Source organism: Staurois parvus, unplaced genomic scaffold (genome assembly GCF_062004578.1).
Source record: "Staurois parvus isolate SC_StPar_1 unplaced genomic scaffold, SC_StPar_1.0 ptg000108l, whole genome shotgun sequence".
NCBI lineage: Eukaryota > Metazoa > Chordata > Amphibia > Anura > Ranidae > Staurois > Staurois parvus.
In genome coordinates, this window is record NW_028317904.1 from 283,407 (window position 1) to 309,382 (window position 25,976).

The 25,976-nt window shown below is 48.8% G+C and overlaps 1 protein-coding gene across 1 annotated transcript in view; it reads right to left on the reverse strand.

Annotated features, from left to right (window-relative positions):
• POLD1 (DNA polymerase delta 1, catalytic subunit) overlaps window positions 1-25,976 on the reverse strand; it is a 224,719-nt gene that overhangs the window by 84,317 nt on the left and 114,426 nt on the right. Inside the window, exon 22 of the mRNA XM_089671586.1 lies at window positions 1,200-1,302. Within this exon, the coding sequence (XP_089527712.1) occupies window positions 1,200-1,302 (103 nt within the window). The remainder of the gene's footprint in view (window positions 1-1,199; window positions 1,303-25,976) is intronic.

A 25,976-nucleotide genomic window follows, 5' to 3' on the forward strand; every position in this document is an offset into this window, starting at 1 on the left:
GAGGTTTAATGTTGATAAATGTATTGTTATGCACTTGGGGTCTAAGAATATGCATGCATCATACATACTTGGGGGACTACAACTGGGGGAATCAATGGTGGAGAAGGATCTTGGAGTTCTGGTAGATCACAAGCTTAATAATGGCATGCAATGCCAAGCTGCAGTTTTTAAAGCGAGCAAAATCCTATCTTGTATTAAAAGAGATATAGACTCCAGAGAGAGAGATATCATATTACCCCTGTACAAATCATTAGTAAAACCTCATCTGGAATATGCAGTTCAGTTTTGGGCATCAATTCACAAAAAGAACATTGGGGAACTGGAGAAAGTACAGAGAAGGGCAACCAAACTGATAAGAGGCATGGAGGAGCTCAGCTATGAGGAAAGATTAGAGGAACTGAATGTATTCTCTCTTGAGAAGAGGAGATTAAGGGGTGATATGATCAACATGTATAAATACATCAGCGGTTCATATTGTGAAGTCGATGTAGAGCTATTTACCATCAGGTCATCACTGAGGACAAGCGGGCACTCTACGTCTGGAGGAAAATAAATTTAATCTCCAAACACGGAAAGGTTTCTTCACAGTGAGAGCTGCAAAAATGTGGAATAGACTCCCTCAAGAGTCGGTTCTAGCCAGCTCAGTGGATTGCTTTAAAAAAGGCCTGGCTTCATTCTTAGATACACAAAATATAACTGGATACTAACATTTATAGGTAAAGTTGATCCAGAAAATATCCGATTGCCTCTCGGGGGATCAGGAAGGAATTTATTTCCCTGCAGGAGCAAATTGGATCATGCTTTGCTGGGGTTTTTTTGCCTTCCTCTGGATCAACTGTGGGTATAGGATTATAACTTTTTTTTTTTTTAATGGTTGAACTGGATGGACTTTTGTCTTTTTTCAACCAGACTAACTATGTAACTATGGAAATGCCTACTCCTAAACTACTCCACACCAACACACAAGAGTGTTATATAGTGATCAAGAAAACAGCTGATGAATCTTCCCATTCTTTCGATTATATGCTCCTTGAGGGTTAGGGATTGATGTGAATGTACAATATATATATATATATATATATATATATGTAAAGTGCTGCATAACATTGACAGCACTATATATATACTTGTAGTAATAATACTAAAAATAATAATACCTCACTAATAAGAGCACCACCTCTTAGAACTTGCCAACTCACCTCAGACTTCATATAGGCAGCCACACCCTTTGCAGCTCCAATGATAACATAAGGCACTCTGTCTCCCAAGTTTGGAGCACTCCCGGGGTCTCTCTTTCTCATTCTGTGCAAAGAAAATTATGAAAATTGATCAAGAAATAAATAATTCAGATCAGAACTACTAGTCCTAAGTGTAAAAATTGTCCAAGTTTTATGTAACATTTAGAAAAGGTAATTGTGCCCAACCTAAACCTTGAAAAATCGACCTTTTATCTGGACTTCCCACTGAAAAATAGCAGTGGTTTTCCTGGTATGTGAAGATGCCTAGGCACTTGTGTTATCTGCATTGTAAAGCACTGCTGCCTCTGACAGCTTGACTTAGGAGATATGGAGTGAGATTTTGTAATGCTGCTCACTGCTCTCCTTGCTGGAGAGTCTGGCAAGATAAGAAAAAACCTGCCTCTATCACAGAGAGAAAGAACAATGCATTATAAGCCAATAAAAGGAATTATCAGTTGCAGGCAGACCACAGGCAATAGTGGTGACTGGTCTTTTGCCTTTTTGCAGCCTAGTTTTGGGCACAGCTTCCAGATTTCTGTTCCCTTTTAAGGGCTGGGATTTTTCGAGCAAGCTAGAAAATAAAACACATTTTAGTGGTTATCACATATATGTTCCCTGGACACTTAGCAGTTTTACTAAAGAGTAGTAATGTGTGATAGAAACATTTTGATCGCAGAATAACTCTCCTGTTAATTACATATAACTTTTTCGTATTTTGGGATTGCCAAATGGCAAGTACCAGTCAAATGTAGAACAAGCATGGCCAAACCAATGTTTGTGGGGTTGCATAAAGCCCTCTTACTCTTTCTATATTACCCTAAAACATTTTAAATATTTAAAAGTACAAACTTAAGAAGCTCCCATTGCTTCACAAAAATGTGAGTTGCCCAACTGTGCTTGAATTCAATATTTCTGTGTTACAAATTTAGAACAAGCATGCAGGCAAAAGCCAGAATTCAAAAGCTATTTTAGGTTGAGTTCCACGTCAATGATTATAAATCACTAAAGGCAAAGCCAAAGCATAAGTGACAGCCAAGCAACTAGCATTTTCAGAAAACAGAGGTCAGAAATCTAGCCTTTGTATTAGATGGCCGGCTGTGCCTGGCCCTAGTAGAGCTGGTTATGAACAGGTTGCTGAGGTAATGGCTGATGCTATTCTGTAAGGTTGAAATGCTGAGAAGCCACAACATTTTCTATTGTTTATACTTCCCTAAATACATTTGCCGCTGACTAGTTTAGAAAACACTTATCAGGGTTAAAGTTTTGAAAGCTCAAAAAATTGAACACACTACATTAAAAAATATGTTCTAAAGTCAATAACTAATCTTCAAGCTTTCGCAGTTCCCTTTTGTTTGGAATCGCATAAGTATGGTTCCTTGCAGAGCCAATCTGGTCCCCCAATAAAGTCATCCCATTCAATTTTCAACATTATAGTAATATGCTTGGCACAGACATTAGCTGGCATTCTGGAATGACTGGATCAAATTGCCTTAGGCATTGCATGTGAGGTCATCTAAGATTCACTTCATTTACAGAATATGATAAGATGAAACATTAAAAGAAAGTTGAATAAAGGCAGCATGTGTAGCACAAATGTACAATCATAACACTACCAGCGGGATTTTACAAACAGAATCTCTCTGCAATGAATAGTTTTACAAATGTTTACGTGCAAACACCACCTGAAGGTATAACATTTGATTAAACAAGGACAGGTAACTATTGAATGATTATCTCCAAAAAAAACATTTTTTAGGCCAAACGGTTTAGTTGCCACACAACTCATTCCAACAAATATTTAAAGTAGTTTTTATTAAAAATATGCAAGTAAACATGGACAAATGTATATTGTCAAAATGGGACATCAATCAAACAGAAGTTGGAGACATTAAACAAACCAGCATAATACGGCGTCACAAGTACATTGTAAAATTAGATAGTAGTGTAAAAGACTTACAAAAAACCATGAAGAATGCAGGAACGTTCCTGCAAATTTAAACCTCAAAAGGTATAAACTCTACATAGGTGATAAGATTTGTACATGGTCCGATACCCAACAACTTATACAAAACTAGGAATTAAGTGGTGGCCATAGAAAACAATGTTTTCAGAAGAATCAAGGTCCTAAGACCATCCGTCTTTAGCTGGAGTCTGAAATCAAGGATATAGAATCACCAGTATTCTGAGTGTCAAGCCAGGGTCACCATATCTTATAAAACTTTTGCGGACATCCCCTAGTCTCATATGTTAATTGAGCGGCAAGGCCTGATAATTTTTTTCCAAAACCCAAGATGCAAGACCTCTGTACGGGTCCAGTATAGGACTATCGTTTTCAAGCCATAATAAAACAACAAACGCAGAAAGTGTTTAGTTATAACGGAGGCTTCCAGCTCCTCAAATATATCAAGTAGACTTCACTTAGGACAGCAAACACTGGGGAGACCAACTGTATCCACTATAAATGCTGTCACTTGTGACCAGAATGGGCAGATCCTATTGCAACTCCAGACTCTATGTATAAAATCCCCCCCGCCCCATTAACATTTGTGAGAGGTGGGCACAGGTCTCTTACACATACAGAACAAATGTGTTGGTGTGTAATACACCCTATGCAAATAGTGGAGCTGGGTGAGTTTACCCCTAGCAGAAATAACTGTACTAAAGTGTAAATTATATAAATCCTGGTTTAAGATAATGTGTGTGTATCGACCATCTATTTTGCATGATAGAAAGCGATGTGGATTGCCTGTCAACAAGGCGTAATATGAGGAGATAAGACCTATGTGGTTGGAGCCTTGAAGATGAACTTTGCGTAGACCAAATTGGGCTCCTGCGACATGCTGAAGCTGTGTATAATAGAACGACCAATGCAGCGGGATAGGTAGCTTGTGACAGAACTGCCCAAAAGATTTGACTGCGCCATCCTCATACAACTGGTGTAAATACAATAGTCCCATCTTGCCCACAACATACCACAGAGGAGTGAAAGAAGATGGGGCAATCATGGATTGCGCCAAAGCTGTTGATTAGGAGAGCAAAGATAGTTATCCTCCAAAATGTGTAGACATTGCTAGTAAATACGAATGGACATGTTAAAAATAGTGGCACCTTCAGTCACTGGCAAGGATTGCCATTTGGATAGGATTTCTTACTATGGCAGCCTTCATGGCAGCAGAAGCATTATTAAGTTGTGGAAACATTCACCAGTGTATTATAAATAAGTTGGGCTGCATTGCAATACATGCAGAGATTTGGGAGTGCCATACGGAGATATGATTCACAGAAATTAAGGTCTTTATCGGGTTTAGGACTTAATACTAATATCGCTTCTCGCATGGGGGAGTATCTTGTCTTCTAGTATGGCCTGATAGAGAAAAGTTAGGTGAGGCACAAGGTATTCAAGAAGGGCAACATACCATTCAACTTTGAAACCATCAAGGCCAGGGGGGTCTTATGTTTCGCAAATGTGCCAGGAATTTTGTCAATCTCCTCTGAAGTGATTGAACTACTTAAAAAATTGTCAGCTAAAGATAAAGTAGGAAGGCAGATACCCTGTAAGACCTTCAGGGCTAAAAGTTGCCCAGAAGGCATACAAATCTGAGTAAAACTGTAAAAAGTGTCAAATATTGGGAGTGGAGGTTTGGTTGTTACCAGCACTATCTAGGATCCTAGAGATAGTAAAGGGTTTGTGCAAAGAATTAGCTAAGTTAGCAACCATTTTTATCCCCAGACTTAAAAATGTGTTGTGATTGATATAGTAACTTCTTTTGAGTTTTATTGCTTAAAGCAATATTATATGATCTCTTAGCGCATCTTTCCACATAAGATAATTCAGTCAGACTGGCATCGTTGGCTTTCCATGGTCATTTAAAAAACAGTTCCAGGCAATAACGGAAACCAGTGAACTTCAAATGTTATTCAGCAAACACCATGGCTCTGTTGAAAAGGTTAATCCCCTCCTAGCTTGTTATATTTTTTGGGGCTGCACTTGAAAACTGTCTTTATTGTTCTTGAACAGAAATTTGAGTACAACAAAATTTCAGCACATTCAGTCGCATTAATATTTTCACCGCAATTGCAATTTTATCATACCAAAAAAGTGAACTCATTTATTGTTCAGTTAACCTCAACAGAAACCAAGAAGCTAACCCTTACAGCAAACCAGTCAAAAGAAGACATGGAAGCAGCCACTGGAACACAGAAAAAAAAAGAAAACAATCCTGACGACTAACATAAAGATCCAAACACCTTCCTATTACAGTAGAGAAAGCCGATATCTCCTAACAGCTTCTACTTTTCATTATTTGAACAAGTAGGAATTCTGTATTGCAATATTGCCTCTCAACGTGTTTAGCAGCGTTCATATTCTTGGCTCTAATATCTGTTAAGTGGTCCCCAAATCTAACTGAAATCTGCATTTGGCAGTCACAAAATATAAGAACATATATTACATATCTAGTATGACAACTGACCAATTGTCAATTATAAAACTTGGCCTGTGGTGCTCGATCTCACATTATCTCCCAAAAAAGTTACAACTTGAACAACTTGCTGCACAGCATTTAAAGACTTCAGCGGTGCTTAACTAGCTTATGTTTCGCTTTGTTGGTGCAAAGGAGGCTATGTGAAAATTGATTGGCTAGAGTTGGAGCTTTCCTAGCAAAAAAAGTAGAAACCTGTTGACAACACCTGATTATAATCTGGGTCTCTATGCAAGAGAGGGATAGACCTACATACGGTTTTCTAATTTACCAAACCAGACTATATTGCACAGAAAATACAACCCACTTAAACTTACCTTTTTAGGACTTCTCTCCTTGTGGGATTTATCTTTTTAATAAATCCTCCTTGCATATGTTCTTGACAGTTGATGCTTTTTCTACCTGCACTATATAAAAGCCACTCTCTTTTTTTTTTTTTTTCTGTGGTCTCCCTCTCAAATCCTGCATCTAGCTTTATAAAACTGGCCTTTGAATATGGACTTATTGTTGGGATGGCACCTGCTAATGTTCAGAAGGGAATTTCTAGATGTGGGTTTATAACTCTGTACAATTGATAACTCTTCTCCAATCATGTACAGATCAAATCAATGTCAGATTAAAGTAACTAATTTCACTCTTCTGTTGCTCAAATGTAAAAATGTTATTATATTTTAATACAAAAAGGCCAAAAAAAAACAGGTTGCTTTACCAAAATCAAAATATGGGACCTAAAGGGGTTACCATCTTCAAAAGCGTGGTGTTCCTCCCATTACCCCATGTATAAATTCTGAGAGTGTGGCTGATTTCTTTTTATGAAGGCTGCGGATGCTGACTGTCCCTTATGAAAATGATGTTGAAAGCGCTGTTACAAGCAAGGCCGAAACATACCTTTGCAATGCAATGCGTTGAAATAACATGCATGTTGCGGTGCCACTCATGCTGAACATGTGTTGCTGTAGAACAAGACAAGTGATAAGGCAATGCCATGCGTTGTGGTGTGCTGCGTTGGGAAAAGTCTGCTCCTGTGCAATGGCAGCCCATTCCAAATGAAAGGACTGTCCAATGTAATGCAGATTAACATGTGATACAATGTTCTTTAATGCAAATCACAAAACATCAAAGTGTGAAGGGCCCTCACTGACTTGGAACATGTTTGCAAAGCAGGACTTTTTTTCTGACTTCTGTGGTCTTATACCATGTTTCAGGTCAATGAAAAAGTAGCGAAGCAAGAGGGTCAAGAAAGGCTTGCTAGCATTTGGGGGCTATTGTGTCTATTAACAGGACAGCATTAACTCAAAACTAAAATAAACTTAGGCAACCTCGTCTTTAGTCCGTAATTATAGTTCCAAGCAAATACTGCCAGTCTCTGAAAACAGTAGTTTTAAGTCACAGTTGTTAGTGCATCAAGAAACAAGTCAAGCAGTATTTAAAGAAGACTTGTAAAGAATGGAGAATGTCTAGAAATATGACATAGTGATGCAGTGAAAAGGGTTAGCACCACACCAGCTCAGACTGAAAGATAAAACATAGATCTGTACACAAATGCCCAGGGGAGCCCAACAACAACAGTCAGAGGAGCACACAGTATCTTGGGTCAGCCCTCCACCCACAAAGAACAAAACAGGTGGGTGTAGAGAGGAAAGGTGTTCAAGGTACTTGCCATACCGCAGAAGAGATGGGGGAAAAATAATGGGGAGGGGGTAAGAACACCTGGTCAGCACGGTCGGAGGACTCTGCTCAGTAATGTGTGAAAATTACATCATGCAGGAAGAACAAGATACATCCTTCAGATCTGAAGGAGGACCGTTTAACTGCATGAGGCACCAACAGTATGACACTAGTAATGATTGAACTTTATTCAACAGTATGTTTAACATCAAAACAACATAATAAAAATGTAAATCATACAAAAGCACACATTTTTATATGGAGAAAATAAGCCTCGTCTTTGTATTGTGTATATGTACTGACATGATGGTAATCACTATTAGAGATGAGCGAAGAAATGAAAAATTCGATTCGACTGATTCGGCGAATTCGTGGACAATATTCGATTCGAGTCGAATAAATTCGCTGTGAATTTAACTTAAAAAAGGGTGTTTCTAGGCTTCAGAGAGACTTAATATTAGTGCAGAACACTGTACCTTTAATTTAAATGCCCTTGGAGTCTGCTGGGGAAGAGAAATAATACTGTCTGTCAGTATGACATGCAGATGAGTGCCGTCGATCTTAGAATCACTGCACACTTCACTCCTTTGGCCAGTCACGGGGCCAAAACCAGTGTTTGGAGCCACAGTGTGGCGGTGGAGGCAGCAGCAATGGGAGGCCATACAGCAACCTATGACAAAATGGAAACCAGCAGGAGCGTGAGGAGACCTGAAAGTGGCACATGGCAGAGTGGGAGCAATGGGAGGCGGTACAGGGACCCAGGTCACACTATGGGCCCAGCAGCAGCGTGACCAGGCGGTACGGGGGCCCATGGCCGATATGGGGCTTGGTGGCACCTATGGAAGGCCTGTAATCTGCCAGCAACCTATGACAAAATGGACAACCGCAGGAGTGTGAGGAGATTTCAAAGTGGCACATGGCAGAGTGGAAGCAATGGAAGGCCGTACAGGGACCCAGGTCACACTGTGGGACCAGCATCAGCGTGAACAGGCGGTACGGGGGCCCATGGCCGATTTGACCTCATTCATCCCATAGTCCTGCCGACTCACGAATAGCGTGGCCTCCTCAAAGGGCCTGAGCAAGCGCAGGTGTCACACATGAGCTGCCAATGGCTGACATCTAAGTTACACAGGGAGTACCTTTATCCGCTTTTAACATCAGGAAATCTGTGATGGCCTTTAGCTGTTCGTAAAGGCGGTCTAACATATGTAGGGTTGAATTCCACCTTGTTGCAACGTCACAGCATGAGGAGTCGGTACGGGGGCCCATGGCAGATTACATGTCTGGCAGCAGCTATGTGAGGCCCGTAATCTGCCTGCACCCTATGTCAAAAAATTTAACACACCAGCAGTGTGAAGAGACCTGAAAGTGGCACATGGCAGCAGAGTGTGGCGATGGAGACAGCAGCAATGGGAGGCCGTACAGGGACCCATGAGAGACTCTAGACTTGGCAGCAGCATGAGGAGGCGGTATATAGGGGCCCATGGCAGATTAGGGGCCTGGCAGCAGCTATGTGAGGCCCGTAATCTGCCTGCACCCTATGTCAAAAAATTTAACACACCAGCAGTGTGAAGAGACCTGAAAGTGGCACATGGCAGCAGAGTGTGGCGATGGAGACAGCAGCAATGGGAGGCCATACAGGGACCCATGACAGACTCTGGACTTGGCAGCAGCATGAGGAGGCGGTATATAGGGGCCCATGGCAGATTAGGGGCCTGGCAGCAGCTATGTGAGGCCCGTAATCTGCCTGCACCCTATGTCAAAAAATTTAACACACCAGCAGTGTGAAGAGACCTGAAAGTGGCACATGGCAGCAGAGTGTGGCGATGGAGACAGCAGCAATGGGAGGCCGTACAGGGACCCATGAGAGACTCTAGACTTGGCAGCAGCATGAGGAGGCGGTATATAGGGGCCCATGGCAGATTAGGGGCCTGGCAGCAGCTATGTGAGGCCCGTAATCTGCCTGCACCCTATGTCAAAAAATTTAACACACCAGCAGTGTGAAGAGACCTGAAAGTGGCACATGGCAGCAGAGTGTGGCGATGGAGACAGCAGCAATGGGAGGCCGTACAGGGACCCATGAGAGACTCTGGACCTGGCAGCAGCATGAGGAAGCGGTATATAGGGGCCTATGGCAGATTAGGGGCCTGGCAGCAGCTATAGGAGGCCCATAATCTGCCAGCACCCTATGTCAAAAAATTCTACACACCAGCAGTGTGTGAGGAGACCTGAAAGTGGCACATGGCAGAGTGTGGCGATGGAGACAGCAGCAATGGGAGGCCGTACAGGGACCCATGACACACTCTGGACCTGGCAGCAGCATGAGGAGGCGGTATATAGGGGCCTATGGCAGATTAGGGGCCTGGCAGCAGCTATAGGAGGCCCATAATCTGCCAGCACCCTATGTCAAAAAATTCTACACACCAGCAGTGTGAGGAGACCTGAAAGTGGCACATGGCAGCAGAGTGTGGCGATGGAGACAGCAGCAATGGGAGGCCGTACAGGGACCCATGACAGACTCTAGACTTGGCAGCAGCATGAGGAGGCGGTATATAGGGGCCCATGGCAGATTAGGGGCCTGGCAGCAGCTATGTGAGGCCCGTAATCTGCCTGCACCCTATGTCAAAAAATTTAACACACCAGCAGTGTGAAGAGACCTGAAAGTGGCACATGGCAGCAGAGTGTGGCGATGGAGACAGCAGCAATGGGAGGCCATACAGGGACCCATGACAGACTCTGGACTTGGCAGCAGCATGAGGAGGCGGTATATAGGGGCCCATGGCAGATTAGGGGCCTGGCAGCAGCTATGTGAGGCCCGTAATCTGCCTGCACCCTATGTCAAAAAATTTAACACACCAGCAGTGTGAAGAGACCTGAAAGTGGCACATGGCAGCAGAGTGTGGCGATGGAGACAGCAGCAATGGGAGGCCGTACAGGGACCCATGAGAGACTCTAGACTTGGCAGCAGCATGAGGAGGCGGTATATAGGGGCCCATGGCAGATTAGGGGCCTGGCAGCAGCTATGTGAGGCCCGTAATCTGCCTGCACCCTATGTCAAAAAATTTAACACACCAGCAGTGTGAAGAGACCTGAAAGTGGCACATGGCAGCAGAGTGTGGCGATGGAGACAGCAGCAATGGGAGGCCGTACAGGGACCCATGAGAGACTCTGGACTTGGCAGCAGCATGAGGAGGCGGTATATAGGGGCCCATGGCAGATTAGGGGCCTGGCAGCAGCTATGTGAGGCCCGTAATCTGCCTGCACCCTATGTCAAAAAATTTAACACACCAGCAGTGTGAAGAGACCTGAAAGTGGCACATGGCAGCAGAGTGTGGCGATGGAGACAGCAGCAATGGGAGGCCGTACAGGGACCCATGAGAGACTCTAGACTTGGCAGCAGCATGAGGAGGCGGTATATAGGGGCCCATGGCAGATTAGGGGCCTGGCAGCAGCTATGTGAGGCCCGTAATCTGCCTGCACCCTATGTCAAAAAATGTAACACACCAGCAGTGTGTGAGGAGACCTGAAAGTGGCACATGGCAGAGTGTGGCGATGGAGACAGCAGCAATGGGAGGCCGTACAGGGACCCATGAGAGACTCTGGACCTGGCAGCAGCATGAGGAAGCGGTATATAGGGGCCTATGGCAGATTAGGGGCCTGGCAGCAGCTATAGGAGGCCCATAATCTGCCAGCACCCTATGTCAAAAAATTCTACACACCAGCAGTGTGTGAGGAGACCTGAAAGTGGCACATGGCAGAGTGTGGCGATGGAGACAGCAGCAATGGGAGGCCGTACAGGGACCCATGAGAGACTCTGGACCTGGCAGCAGCATGAGGAGGCGGTATATAGGGGCCTATGGCAGATTAGGGGCCTGGCAGCAGCTATAGGAGGCCCATAATCTGCCAGCACCCTATGTCAAAAAATTCTACACACCAGCAGTGTGAGGAGACCTGAAAGTGGCACATGGCAGCAGAGTGTGGCGATGGAGACAGCAGCAATGGGAGGCCGTACAGGGACCCATGACAGACTCTAGACTTGGCAGCAGCATGAGGAGGCGGTATATAGGGGCCCATGGCAGATTAGGGGCCTGGCAGCAGCTATGTGAGGCCCGTAATCTGCCTGCACCCTATGTCAAAAAATTTAACACACCAGCAGTGTGAAGAGACCTGAAAGTGGCACATGGCAGCAGAGTGTGGCGATGGAGACAGCAGCAATGGGAGGCCATACAGGGACCCATGACAGACTCTGGACTTGGCAGCAGCATGAGGAGGCGGTATATAGGGGCCCATGGCAGATTAGGGGCCTGGCAGCAGCTATGTGAGGCCCGTAATCTGCCTGCACCCTATGTCAAAACATTTAACACACCAGCAGTGTGAAGAGACCTGAAAGTGGCACATGGCAGCAGAGTGTGGCGATGGAGACAGCAGCAATGGGAGGCCGTACAGGGACCCATGAGAGACTCTAGACTTGGCAGCAGCATGAGGAGGCGGTATATAGGGGCCCATGGCAGATTAGGGGCCTGGCAGCAGCTATGTGAGGCCCGTAATCTGCCTGCACCCTATGTCAAAAAATGTAACACACCAGCAGTGTGTGAGGAGACCTGAAAGTGGCACATGGCAGAGTGTGGCGATGGAGACAGCAGCAATGGGAGGCCGTACAGGGACCCATGAGAGACTCTGGACCTGGCAGCAGCATGAGGAAGCGGTATATAGGGGCCTATGGCAGATTAGGGGCCTGGCAGCAGCTATAGGAGGCCCATAATCTGCCAGCACCCTATGTCAAAAAATTCTACACACCAGCAGTGTGTGAGGAGACCTGAAAGTGGCACATGGCAGAGTGTGGCGATGGAGACAGCAGCAATGGGAGGCCGTACAGGGACCCATGAGAGACTCTGGACCTGGCAGCAGCATGAGGAGGCGGTATATAGGGGCCTATGGCAGATTAGGGGCCTGGCAGCAGCTATAGGAGGCCCATAATCTGCCAGCACCCTATGTCAAAAAATTCTACACACCAGCAGTGTGAGGAGACCTGAAAGTGGCACATGGCAGCAGAGTGTGGCGATGGAGACAGCAGCAATGGGAGGCCGTACAGGGACCCATGACAGACTCTAGACTTGGCAGCAGCATGAGGAGGCGGTATATAGGGGCCCATGGCAGATTAGGGGCCTGGCAGCAGCTATGTGAGGCCCGTAATCTGCCTGCACCCTATGTCAAAAAATTTAACACACCAGCAGTGTGAAGAGACCTGAAAGTGGCACATGGCAGCAGAGTGTGGCGATGGAGACAGCAGCAATGGGAGGCCATACAGGGACCCATGACAGACTCTGGACTTGGCAGCAGCATGAGGAGGCGGTATATAGGGGCCCATGGCAGATTAGGGGCCTGGCAGCAGCTATGTGAGGCCCGTAATCTGCCTGCACCCTATGTCAAAAAATTTAACACACCAGCAGTGTGAAGAGACCTGAAAGTGGCACATGGCAGCAGAGTGTGGCGATGGAGACAGCAGCAATGGGAGGCCGTACAGGGACCCATGAGAGACTCTAGACTTGGCAGCAGCATGAGGAGGCGGTATATAGGGGCCCATGGCAGATTAGGGGCCTGGCAGCAGCTATGTGAGGCCCGTAATCTGCCTGCACCCTATGTCAAAAAATTTAACACACCAGCAGTGTGAAGAGACCTGAAAGTGGCACATGGCAGCAGAGTGTGGCGATGGAGACAGCAGCAATGGGAGGCCGTACAGGGACCCATGAGAGACTCTGGACTTGGCAGCAGCATGAGGAGGCGGTATATAGGGGCCCATGGCAGATTAGGGGCCTGGCAGCAGCTATGTGAGGCCCGTAATCTGCCTGCACCCTATGTCAAAAAATTTAACACACCAGCAGTGTGAAGAGACCTGAAAGTGGCACATGGCAGCAGAGTGTGGCGATGGAGACAGCAGCAATGGGAGGCCGTACAGGGACCCATGAGAGACTCTAGACTTGGCAGCAGCATGAGGAGGCGGTATATAGGGGCCCATGGCAGATTAGGGGCCTGGCAGCAGCTATGTGAGGCCCGTAATCTGCCTGCACCCTATGTCAAAAAATGTAACACACCAGCAGTGTGTGAGGAGACCTGAAAGTGGCACATGGCAGAGTGTGGCGATGGAGACAGCAGCAATGGGAGGCCGTACAGGGACCCATGAGAGACTCTGGACCTGGCAGCAGCATGAGGAAGCGGTATATAGGGGCCTATGGCAGATTAGGGGCCTGGCAGCAGCTATAGGAGGCCCATAATCTGCCAGCACCCTATGTCAAAAAATTCTACACACCAGCAGTGTGTGAGGAGACCTGAAAGTGGCACATGGCAGAGTGTGGCGATGGAGACAGCAGCAATGGGAGGCCGTACAGGGACCCATGACACACTCTGGACCTGGCAGCAGCATGAGGAGGCGGTATATAGGGGCCTATGGCAGATTAGGGGCCTGGCAGCAGCTATAGGAGGCCCATAATCTGCCAGCACCCTATGTCAAAAAATTCTACACACCAGCAGTGTGAGGAGACCTGAAAGTGGCACATGGCAGCAGAGTGTGGCGATGGAGACAGCAGCAATGGGAGGCCGTACAGGGACCCATGACAGACTCTAGACTTGGCAGCAGCATGAGGAGGCGGTATATAGGGGCCCATGGCAGATTAGGGGCCTGGCAGCAGCTATGTGAGGCCCGTAATCTGCCTGCACCCTATGTCAAAAAATTTAACACACCAGCAGTGTGAAGAGACCTGAAAGTGGCACATGGCAGCAGAGTGTGGCGATGGAGACAGCAGCAATGGGAGGCCATACAGGGACCCATGACAGACTCTGGACTTGGCAGCAGCATGAGGAGGCGGTATATAGGGGCCCATGGCAGATTAGGGGCCTGGCAGCAGCTATGTGAGGCCCGTAATCTGCCTGCACCCTATGTCAAAAAATTTAACACACCAGCAGTGTGAAGAGACCTGAAAGTGGCACATGGCAGCAGAGTGTGGCGATGGAGACAGCAGCAATGGGAGGCCGTACAGGGACCCATGAGAGACTCTAGACTTGGCAGCAGCATGAGGAGGCGGTATATAGGGGCCCATGGCAGATTAGGGGCCTGGCAGCAGCTATGTGAGGCCCGTAATCTGCCTGCACCCTATGTCAAAAAATTTAACACACCAGCAGTGTGAAGAGACCTGAAAGTGGCACATGGCAGCAGAGTGTGGCGATGGAGACAGCAGCAATGGGAGGCCGTACAGGGACCCATGAGAGACTCTGGACTTGGCAGCAGCATGAGGAGGCGGTATATAGGGGCCCATGGCAGATTAGGGGCCTGGCAGCAGCTATGTGAGGCCCGTAATCTGCCTGCACCCTATGTCAAAAAATTTAACACACCAGCAGTGTGAAGAGACCTGAAAGTGGCACATGGCAGCAGAGTGTGGCGATGGAGACAGCAGCAATGGGAGGCCGTACAGGGACCCATGAGAGACTCTAGACTTGGCAGCAGCATGAGGAGGCGGTATATAGGGGCCCATGGCAGATTAGGGGCCTGGCAGCAGCTATGTGAGGCCCGTAATCTGCCTGCACCCTATGTCAAAAAATGTAACACACCAGCAGTGTGTGAGGAGACCTGAAAGTGGCACATGGCAGAGTGTGGCGATGGAGACAGCAGCAATGGGAGGCCGTACAGGGACCCATGAGAGACTCTGGACCTGGCAGCAGCATGAGGAAGCGGTATATAGGGGCCTATGGCAGATTAGGGGCCTGGCAGCAGCTATAGGAGGCCCATAATCTGCCAGCACCCTATGTCAAAAAATTCTACACACCAGCAGTGTGTGAGGAGACCTGAAAGTGGCACATGGCAGAGTGTGGCGATGGAGACAGCAGCAATGGGAGGCCGTACAGGGACCCATGAGAGACTCTGGACCTGGCAGCAGCATGAGGAGGCGGTATATAGGGGCCTATGGCAGATTAGGGGCCTGGCAGCAGCTATAGGAGGCCCATAATCTGCCAGCACCCTATGTCAAAAAATTCTACACACCAGCAGTGTGAGGAGACCTGAAAGTGGCACATGGCAGCAGAGTGTGGCGATGGAGACAGCAGCAATGGGAGGCCGTACAGGGACCCATGACAGACTCTAGACTTGGCAGCAGCATGAGGAGGCGGTATATAGGGGCCCATGGCAGATTAGGGGCCTGGCAGCAGCTATGTGAGGCCCGTAATCTGCCTGCACCCTATGTCAAAAAATTTAACACACCAGCAGTGTGAAGAGACCTGAAAGTGGCACATGGCAGCAGAGTGTGGCGATGGAGACAGCAGCAATGGGAGGCCATACAGGGACCCATGACAGACTCTGGACTTGGCAGCAGCATGAGGAGGCGGTATATAGGGGCCCATGGCAGATTAGGGGCCTGGCAGCAGCTATGTGAGGCCCGTAATCTGCCTGCACCCTATGTCAAAAAATTTAACACACCAGCAGTGTGAAGAGACCTGAAAGTGGCACATGGCAGCAGAGTGTGGCGATGGAGACAGCAGCAATGGGAGGCCGTACAGGGACCCATGAGAGACTCTAGACTTGGCAGCAGCATGAGGAGGCGGTATATAGGGGCCCATGGCAGATTAGGGGCCTGGCAGCAGCTATGTGAGGCCCGTAATCTGCCTGCACCCTATGTCAAAAAATTTAACACACCAGCAGTGTGAAGAGACCTGAAAGTGGCACATGGCAGCAGAGTGTGGCGATGGAGACAGCAGCAATGGGAGGCCGTACAGGGACCCATGAGAGACTCTGGACTTGGCAGCAGCATGAGGAGGCGGTATATAGGGGCCCATGGCAGATTAGGGGCCTGGCAGCAGCTATGTGAGGCCCGTAATCTGCCTGCACCCTATGTCAAAAAATTTAACACACCAGCAGTGTGAAGAGACCTGAAAGTGGCACATGGCAGCAGAGTGTGGCGATGGAGACAGCAGCAATGGGAGGCCGTACAGGGACCCATGAGAGACTCTAGACTTGGCAGCAGCATGAGGAGGCGGTATATAGGGGCCCATGGCAGATTAGGGGCCTGGCAGCAGCTATGTGAGGCCCGTAATCTGCCTGCACCCTATGTCAAAAAATGTAACACACCAGCAGTGTGTGAGGAGACCTGAAAGTGGCACATGGCAGAGTGTGGCGATGGAGACAGCAGCAATGGGAGGCCGTACAGGGACCCATGAGAGACTCTGGACCTGGCAGCAGCATGAGGAAGCGGTATATAGGGGCCTATGGCAGATTAGGGGCCTGGCAGCAGCTATAGGAGGCCCATAATCTGCCAGCACCCTATGTCAAAAAATTCTACACACCAGCAGTGTGTGAGGAGACCTGAAAGTGGCACATGGCAGAGTGTGGCGATGGAGACAGCAGCAATGGGAGGCCGTACAGGGACCCATGAGAGACTCTGGACCTGGCAGCAGCATGAGGAGGCGGTATATAGGGGCCTATGGCAGATTAGGGGCCTGGCAGCAGCTATAGGAGGCCCATAATCTGCCAGCACCCTATGTCAAAAAATTCTACACACCAGCAGTGTGAGGAGACCTGAAAGTGGCACATGGCAGCAGAGTGTGGCGATGGAGACAGCAGCAATGGGAGGCCGTACAGGGACCCATGACAGACTCTAGACTTGGCAGCAGCATGAGGAGGCGGTATATAGGGGCCCATGGCAGATTAGGGGCCTGGCAGCAGCTATGTGAGGCCCGTAATCTGCCTGCACCCTATGTCAAAAAATTTAACACACCAGCAGTGTGAAGAGACCTGAAAGTGGCACATGGCAGCAGAGTGTGGCGATGGAGACAGCAGCAATGGGAGGCCATACAGGGACCCATGACAGACTCTGGACTTGGCAGCAGCATGAGGAGGCGGTATATAGGGGCCCATGGCAGATTAGGGGCCTGGCAGCAGCTATGTGAGGCCCGTAATCTGCCTGCACCCTATGTCAAAAAATTTAACACACCAGCAGTGTGAAGAGACCTGAAAGTGGCACATGGCAGCAGAGTGTGGCGATGGAGACAGCAGCAATGGGAGGCCGTACAGGGACCCATGAGAGACTCTAGACTTGGCAGCAGCATGAGGAGGCGGTATATAGGGGCCCATGGCAGATTAGGGGCCTGGCAGCAGCTATGTGAGGCCCGTAATCTGCCTGCACCCTATGTCAAAAAATTTAACACACCAGCAGTGTGAAGAGACCTGAAAGTGGCACATGGCAGCAGAGTGTGGCGATGGAGACAGCAGCAATGGGAGGCCGTACAGGGACCCATGAGAGACTCTGGACTTGGCAGCAGCATGAGGAGGCGGTATATAGGGGCCCATGGCAGATTAGGGGCCTGGCAGCAGCTATGTGAGGCCCGTAATCTGCCTGCACCCTATGTCAAAAAATTTAACACACCAGCAGTGTGAAGAGACCTGAAAGTGGCACATGGCAGCAGAGTGTGGCGATGGAGACAGCAGCAATGGGAGGCCGTACAGGGACCCATGAGAGACTCTGGACTTGGCAGCAGCATGAGGAGGCGGTATATAGGGGCCCATGGCAGATTAGGGGCCTGGCAGCAGCTATGTGAGGCCCGTAATCTGCCTGCACCCTATGTCAAAAAATTTAACACACCAGCAGTGTGAAGAGACCTGAAAGTGGCACATGGCAGCAGAGTGTGGCGATGGAGACAGCAGCAATGGGAGGCCGTACAGGGACCCATGAGAGACTCTAGACTTGGCAGCAGCATGAGGAGGCGGTATATAGGGGCCCATGGCAGATTAGGGGCCTGGCAGCAGCTATGTGAGGCCCGTAATCTGCCTGCACCCTATGTCAAAAAATGTAACACACCAGCAGTGTGTGAGGAGACCTGAAAGTGGCACATGGCAGAGTGTGGCGATGGAGACAGCAGCAATGGGAGGCCGTACAGGGACCCATGAGAGACTCTGGACCTGGCAGCAGCATGAGGAAGCGGTATATAGGGGCCTATGGCAGATTAGGGGCCTGGCAGCAGCTATAGGAGGCCCATAATCTGCCAGCACCCTATGTCAAAAAATTCTACACACCAGCAGTGTGTGAGGAGACCTGAAAGTGGCACATGGCAGAGTGTGGCGATGGAGACAGCAGCAATGGGAGGCCGTACAGGGACCCATGAGAGACTCTGGACCTGGCAGCAGCATGAGGAGGCGGTATATAGGGGCCTATGGCAGATTAGGGGCCTGGCAGCAGCTATAGGAGGCCCATAATCTGCCAGCACCCTATGTCAAAAAATTCTACACACCAGCAGTGTGAGGAGACCTGAAAGTGGCACATGGCAGCAGAGTGTGGCGATGGAGACAGCAGCAATGGGAGGCCGTACAGGGACCCATGACAGACTCTAGACTTGGCAGCAGCATGAGGAGGCGGTATATAGGGGCCCATGGCAGATTAGGGGCCTGGCAGCAGCTATGTGAGGCCCGTAATCTGCCTGCACCCTATGTCAAAAAATTTAACACACCAGCAGTGTGAAGAGACCTGAAAGTGGCACATGGCAGCAGAGTGTGGCGATGGAGACAGCAGCAATGGGAGGCCATACAGGGACCCATGACAGACTCTGGACTTGGCAGCAGCATGAGGAGGCGGTATATAGGGGCCCATGGCAGATTAGGGGCCTGGCAGCAGCTATAGGAGGCCCGTAATCTGCCAGCACCCTATGTCAAAAAATTTAACACACCAGCAGTGTGAAGAGACCTGAAAGTGGCACATGGCAGCAGAGTGTGGCGATGGAGACAGCAGCAATGGGAGGCCGTACAGGGACCCATGAGAGACTCTGGACTTGGCAGCAGCATGAGGAGGCGGTATATAGGGGCCCATGGCAGATTAGGGGCCTGGCAGCAGCTATGTGAGGCCCGTAATCTGCCTGCACCCTATGTCAAAAAATTTAACACACCAGCAGTGTGAAGAGACCTGAAAGTGGCACATGGCAGCAGAGTGTGGCGATGGAGACAGCAGCAATGGGAGGCCATACAGGGACCCATGACAGACTCTGGACTTGGCAGCAGCATGAGGAGGCGGTATATAGGGGCCTATGGCAGATTAGGGGCCTGGCAGCAGCTATAGGAGGCCCGTAATCTGCCAGCACCCTATGTCAAAAAATTAAACACACCAGCAGTGTGAGGAGACCTGAAAGTGGCACATGTTTGAGGCATGATTCATGGCGGATTTAGTCAGTTGTGTCAGGAACTGGTGGTTTGAAATCCAGACTAATCCACGCCTGATTCATTTTCACAAACGTGAGTCTCTCCACACTTTGGGTGGACAGTCGTGTCCTCCGCGGAGTTACAATACCTCCTGCCGCACTAAACACGCGCTCCGATGCCACGCTACTGGCCGGGCATGACAGCCTTTCAAGGGCAAATTCAGCTAGTTGGGGCCAAAGGTCAAGTTTCGTTGCCCAGTAGTCAAGGGGATTGTCTACCTCGGTTGGCAGGGTGCTGTCCAAGTAGGCCCAAGCCTGTTGTTTGAGCTCCTGCTCCAGGTCCACCTGATGCTGCTGCTGCTGCTGCGGCTGGTTAGTAGTTTCCTCACTGCGCTGGTGAAGAAAGCTACTCATCATCGACTGCAGACTGAGGCAGCCGCTGCTGGTGGAGCTGCCACTGCTCCTACCACCCCACCCCTCCCCTGCTGCCATGCCAGCGGAACGCGAGCGCACAGGGCCCACAGTGTCTGAGGATGGACGTTGGCGCACAAAGGCAGAGACCAACTGACTACATAGGTGGTTTTTATAGTACGTAATTTTGGCCTCCCTCTCAGCAGGTGTGAAAAAGGCCACCATTTTGGACCGGTAGCGAGGGTCCAACAAGGTGGACAGCCAAAAGTCATCCCTCTGTCTGATGGTTATTATTCGGCTGTCGCTACGCAAGCAACCGAGCATGCTATGGGCCATTTGTGCCAAGGAATGCGAGGGACTCCCTGCCTCCATCTCCACAGCATACTGCCACGGTGCGTCTGGGTCCTCTGTCTCCTCCTCCTCCTCTACCAGATGCTCCTGCTCCTCCACTCCTGTCCGCTGAGTGGAAAAACCACCCATTTCACTCAATAATTCCTGAGCACAAATGTCCTCCTCTACCTCCTCCTCTTCTTCCTGTCCTGCCCCCACAGGGGTCATGTGGCGTTGAGATCTGTGCGCCACGTCTACCGCACCCTGACCAGCCATTGTTAACAGCATTTGTTCCAGGACGTGCAACAGAGGAATGACGTCGTTCATCCCATAGTCCTGCCGACTCACGAATAGCATGGCCTCCTCAAAGGGCCTGAGCAAGCGGCAGGTGTCACGCATGAGCTGCCAATGGCTGACATCTAAGTTACACAGGGGAGTACCTTTATCCGCTTGTAACATCAGGAAATCGGTGATGGCCTTTCGCTGCTCGTAAAGGCGGTCTAACATGTGTAGGGTTGAATTCCACCTTGTTGCAACGTCGCAGATCAGGCGATGCTGTGGAATTCCGTTCTGCCGCTGCAGCTCAATGAGGGTGTTCTTTGCGGTGTAGGAATGGCTGAAATGCATGCACAGTTTACGTGACATTTTAAGGATGTCTTGCAGTGGGATGGTGGATTTTAGGAACCGCTTGACAACCAGATTGAACACGTGAGCCATGCATGGCACAACCTTCCTTGACGCAGAGCAGACACCATGTTCTTTCCGTTGTCAGTCAACATGGTTCCGATTTTTAGTTTGCGCGGAGACAGCCATCTGTCGATTTCTCTGTTCATTACACTCAGCAGTTCCTCCCCTGTGTGACTACGTTCGCCAAGGCATACCAGGTGCAGCACAGCGTGACACCGTTGCGCCCTGCACATGTGATATGCCGGTCGGGTAATGGGACTTGGCACGGGGGTGGCGGCTGAGGACACGGCGGAAAAAGAGGTGGTAGAGGCGGACATGCTTGCTGGACCAAGGACGTGCAAACGTGGAGGCAAAAGCGTCGTGACCTGTCCAAGTTGCTGGTGCGGCTGTGCCGGCACCACGTTCACCCAGTGGGCCGTAAATGACATGTACTGTCCCTGACCGTAGTTACAGCTCCACACGTCGGCGCTGCCGTGCACTTTGGCAGAGACCGACATGCTCAAAGACTGGCCCACCATCTCTTCTACATGTGAATGCAGGGCTGGCACTGCCTTTTGGGCAAAGAAATGACGGCTTGGCACTCTCCACCGCGGCGCGGCACAAGCCATCATTTCTCGGAAAGGTGCTGAGTCCACCAGTTGGAAAGGGAGGGACTGCAGCACCAGCAACTTGGACAGGAGGACGTTCAGCTTTTGCACCGTCGGGTGCGTGCTCGCAAACTGTTGTCTCTTGGATACGGATTCCAAGAAAGACTGTTGACGGAATCCGAGAAGAGGAGTAGCAGGAGAAGGAGCATCTGAACGAGCGGAAGATGCCAATGAGCGACAACTCCCCTCAGCAGAGGTGTTGGAGCCTTGACTGGCTGATAGAGGGCGATTGACGACGTCGGGTGACGGAGCAAGTAACGGAGCGGGTGATGGAGCGGGGGCTGGGGCAGGCAGAACCGCCGTATGTTTATCACGGTTTTCCCAGGCCACCGAATGGTGACGCTGCATATGCTGACGCAACGCTGTAGTCCCAACATGGGCCCCCTGGCCACGCTTGCATTTCTGGCCACATAGTCGACATACGGCTACGTTTACTTCCTCGGGCGGCTTGAGGAAAAATTGCCACACCACCGAGTAGGAAACTTTGCCCCCGCTACTCTTCACTGGCTGACTGCTACTTCCTCCGTGCGCAACGGCACCACTACTGGCCGTGGTGGTAGGCTGCAGTGGAGCTGGTGCTCTACTCCGTGGACGTTTGGCTCCACTGACACTGATGCGACCCTGCTGCTGTCTCCTGGGCAACCCACCGACTGTTTTGCTCGCTGCCAAGCTGCCACCCTCTTCTCCTGATGATGCGGAAGAAATTGCCTGATGACGACGAGGCTGCCAAGTGCGATCAACCTCCTCATCATCAAGTAGGGTCTCCGCCTCACTACTAGCCCCCTCGGCTGCGTCTGGGTCAGGAGACAGACCTGTCTCTAGACCGGCTACCGAGCCACTCTCCTCGCCAGTACTTGTTCGCTTGGCTGCTGAAAAGGCCGATGTCTCCCCCCGTTCCTGACCGCCCTCTGTTAGCTCTTCCTCACTGTACAGTGGGGCTGAGCCCACAGCATGCGATACTTCGCTTGGTGAGGGAACAGCAAAGGACAGGGGCAGGTAGAGGACACGTGATTTCAGTGGGCTTGGTCCCGGGCCATGCCAACTAACGGTTGTGTCTGACGTACCCACCGACCGTTGGCTGTAGGTGTCAGAGGTGACCTGGGAAGAGGAAGACGACCGAGCCAACCAATCAATGACGGCAGGGTTGTCGGTGGAGACACGACCGCTGGATGACACCGGGAGCACTGGCCTCTGGCTGCGAATACTGCTGCCTCGACCCCTTCCTCTGCTGCCACGTCTGCTCGCTCCTAAAACATTGCCTCCTCTGCCACTCCTCTGCATGTTGTCTGACATACTATTTAATTCAACGATTAGGTGTCCCTGAGTAACAATTCTCTGGCACTCAGTAACAATTCTGTCTGTCCCTGAGTATGAATTCTGTGGCCCTGAGTAACAATTATGTGTCTGTGCGAGTAACAATTCTGTGTCTGTGCGAGTAACAATTCTGTGTCTGTGCAAGTAACAATTTTGTGTCTGTGCGAGTAACAATTCTCTGGCACTCAGTAACAATTCTGTCTGTCCCTGAGTAACAATTCTCTGGCACTCAGTAACAATTCTGTCTGTCCCTGAGTATGAATTCTGTGGCCCTGAGTAACAATTCTGTGTCTGTGCGAGTAACAATTCTGTGTCTGTGCAAGTAACAATTTTGTGTCTGTGCGAGTAACAATTCTCTGGCACTCAGTAACAATTCTGTCTGTCCCTGAGTAACAATTCTCTGGCACTCAGTAACAATTCTGTCTGTCCCTGAGTATGAATTCTGTGGCCCTGAGTAACAATTCTGTGTCTGTGCGAGTAACAATTCTGTGTCTGTGCAAGTAACAATTTTGTGTCTGTGCGAGTAACAAATCTCTGGCACTCAGTAACAATTCTGTCTGTCCCTGAGTAACAATTCTCTGGCACTCAGTAACAATTCTGTCTGTCCCTGAGTAACAATTCTCTGGCACTCAGTAACAATTCTGTCTGTCCCTGAGTATGAATTCTGTGGCCCTGAGTAACAATTCTGTGTCTGTGCGAGTAACAATTCTGTGTCTGTGCAAGTAACAATTTTGTGTCTGTGCGAGTAACAATTCTCTGGCACTCAGTAACAATTCTGTCTGTCCCTGAGTAACAATTCTCTGGCACTCAGTAACAATTCTGTCTGTCCCTGAGTAACAATTCTCTGGCACTCAGTAACAATTCTGTCTATCCCTGAGTATGAATTCTGTGGCCCTGAGTAACAATTCTGTGTCTGTGCGAGTAACAATTCTGTGTCTGTGCAAGTAACAATTTTGTGTCTGTGCGAGTAACAATTCTCTGGCACTCAGTAACAATTCTGTCTGTCCCTGAGTAACAATTCTCTGGCACTCAGTAACAATTCTGTCTGTCCCTGAGTATGAATTCTGTGGCCCTGAGTAACAATTCTGTGTCTGTGCGAGTAACAATTCTGTGTCTGTGCAAGTAACAATTTTGTGTCTGTGCGAGTAACAATTCTCTGGCACTCAGTAACAATTCTGTCTGTCCCTGAGTAACAATTCTCTGGCACTCAGTAACAATTCTGTCTGTCCCTGAGTAACAATTCTCTGGCACTCAGTAACAATTCTGTCTATCCCTGAGTATGAATTCTGTGGCCCTGAGTAACAATTCTGTGTCTGTGCGAGTAACAATTCTGTGTCTGTGCAAGTAACAATTTTGTGTCTGTGCGAGTAACAATTCTCTGGCACTCAGTAACAATTCTGTCTGTCCCTGAGTAACAATTCTCTGGCACTCAGTAACAATTCTGTCTGTCCCTGAGTAACAATTCTCTGGCACTCAGTAACAATTCTGTCTATCCCTGAGTATGAATTCTGTGGCCCTGAGTAACAATTCTGTGTCTGTGCGAGTAACAATTCTGTGTCTGTGCAAGTAACAATTTTGTGTCTGTGCGAGTAACAATTCTCTGGCACTCAGTAACAATTCTGTCTGTCCCTGAGTAACAATTCTCTGGCACTCAGTAACAATTCTGTCTGTCCCTGAGTAACAATTCTCTGGCACTCAGTAACAATTCTGTCTGTCCCTGAGTAACAATTCTCTGGCACTCAGTAACAATTCTGTCTGTCCCTGAGTAACAATTCTCTGGCACTCAGTAACAATTCTGTCTGTCCCTGAGTATGAATTCTGTGGCCCTGAGTAACAATTCTGTGTCTGTGCGAGTAACAATTCTGTGTCTGTGCAAGTAACAATTTTGTGTCTGTGCGAGTAACAAATCTCTGGCACTCAGTAACAATTCTGTCTGTCCCTGAGTAACAATTCTCTGGCACTCAGTAACAATTCTGTCTGTCCCTGAGTAACAATTCTCTGGCACTCAGTAACAATTCTGTCTGTCCCTGAGTATGAATTCTGTGGCCCTGAGTAACAATTCTGTGTCTGTGCGAGTAACAATTCTGTGTCTGTGCAAGTAACAATTTTGTGTCTGTGCGAGTAACAATTCTCTGGCACTCAGTAACAATTCTGTCTGTCCCTGAGTAACAATTCTCTGGCACTCAGTAACAATTCTGTCTGTCCCTGAGTAACAATTCTCTGGCACTCAGTAACAATTCTGTCTATCCCTGAGTATGAATTCTGTGGCCCTGAGTAACAATTCTGTGTCTGTGCGAGTAACAATTCTGTGTCTGTGCAAGTAACAATTTTGTGTCTGTGCGAGTAACAATTCTCTGGCACTCAGTAACAATTCTGTCTGTCCCTGAGTAACAATTCTCTGGCACTCAGTAACAATTCTGTCTGTCCCTGAGTAACAATTCTCTGGCACTCAGTAACAATTCTGTCTGTCCCTGAGTAACAATTCTCTGGCACTCAGTAACAATTCTGTCTGTCCCTGAGTAACAATTCTCTGGCACTCAGTAACAATTCTGTCTGTCCCTGAGTATGAATTCTGTGGCCCTGAGTAACAATTCTGTGTCTGTGCGAGTAACAATTCTGTGTCTGTGCAAGTAACAATTTTGTGTCTGTGCGAGTAACAATTCTCTGGCACTCAGTAACAATTCTGTCTGTCCCTGAGTAACAATTCTCTGGCACTCAGTAACAATTCTGTCTGTCCCTGAGTAACAATTCTCTGGCACTCAGTAACAATTCTGTCTATCCCTGAGTATGAATTCTGTGGCCCTGAGTAACAATTCTGTGTCTGTGCGAGTAACAATTCTGTGTCTGTGCAAGTAACAATTTTGTGTCTGTGCGAGTAACAATTCTCTGGCACTCAGTAACAATTCTGTCTGTCCCTGAGTAACAATTCTCTGGCACTCAGTAACAATTCTGTCTGTCCCTGAGTAACAATTCTCTGGCACTCAGTAACAATTCTGTCTGTCCCTGAGTAACAATTCTCTGGCACTCAGTAACAA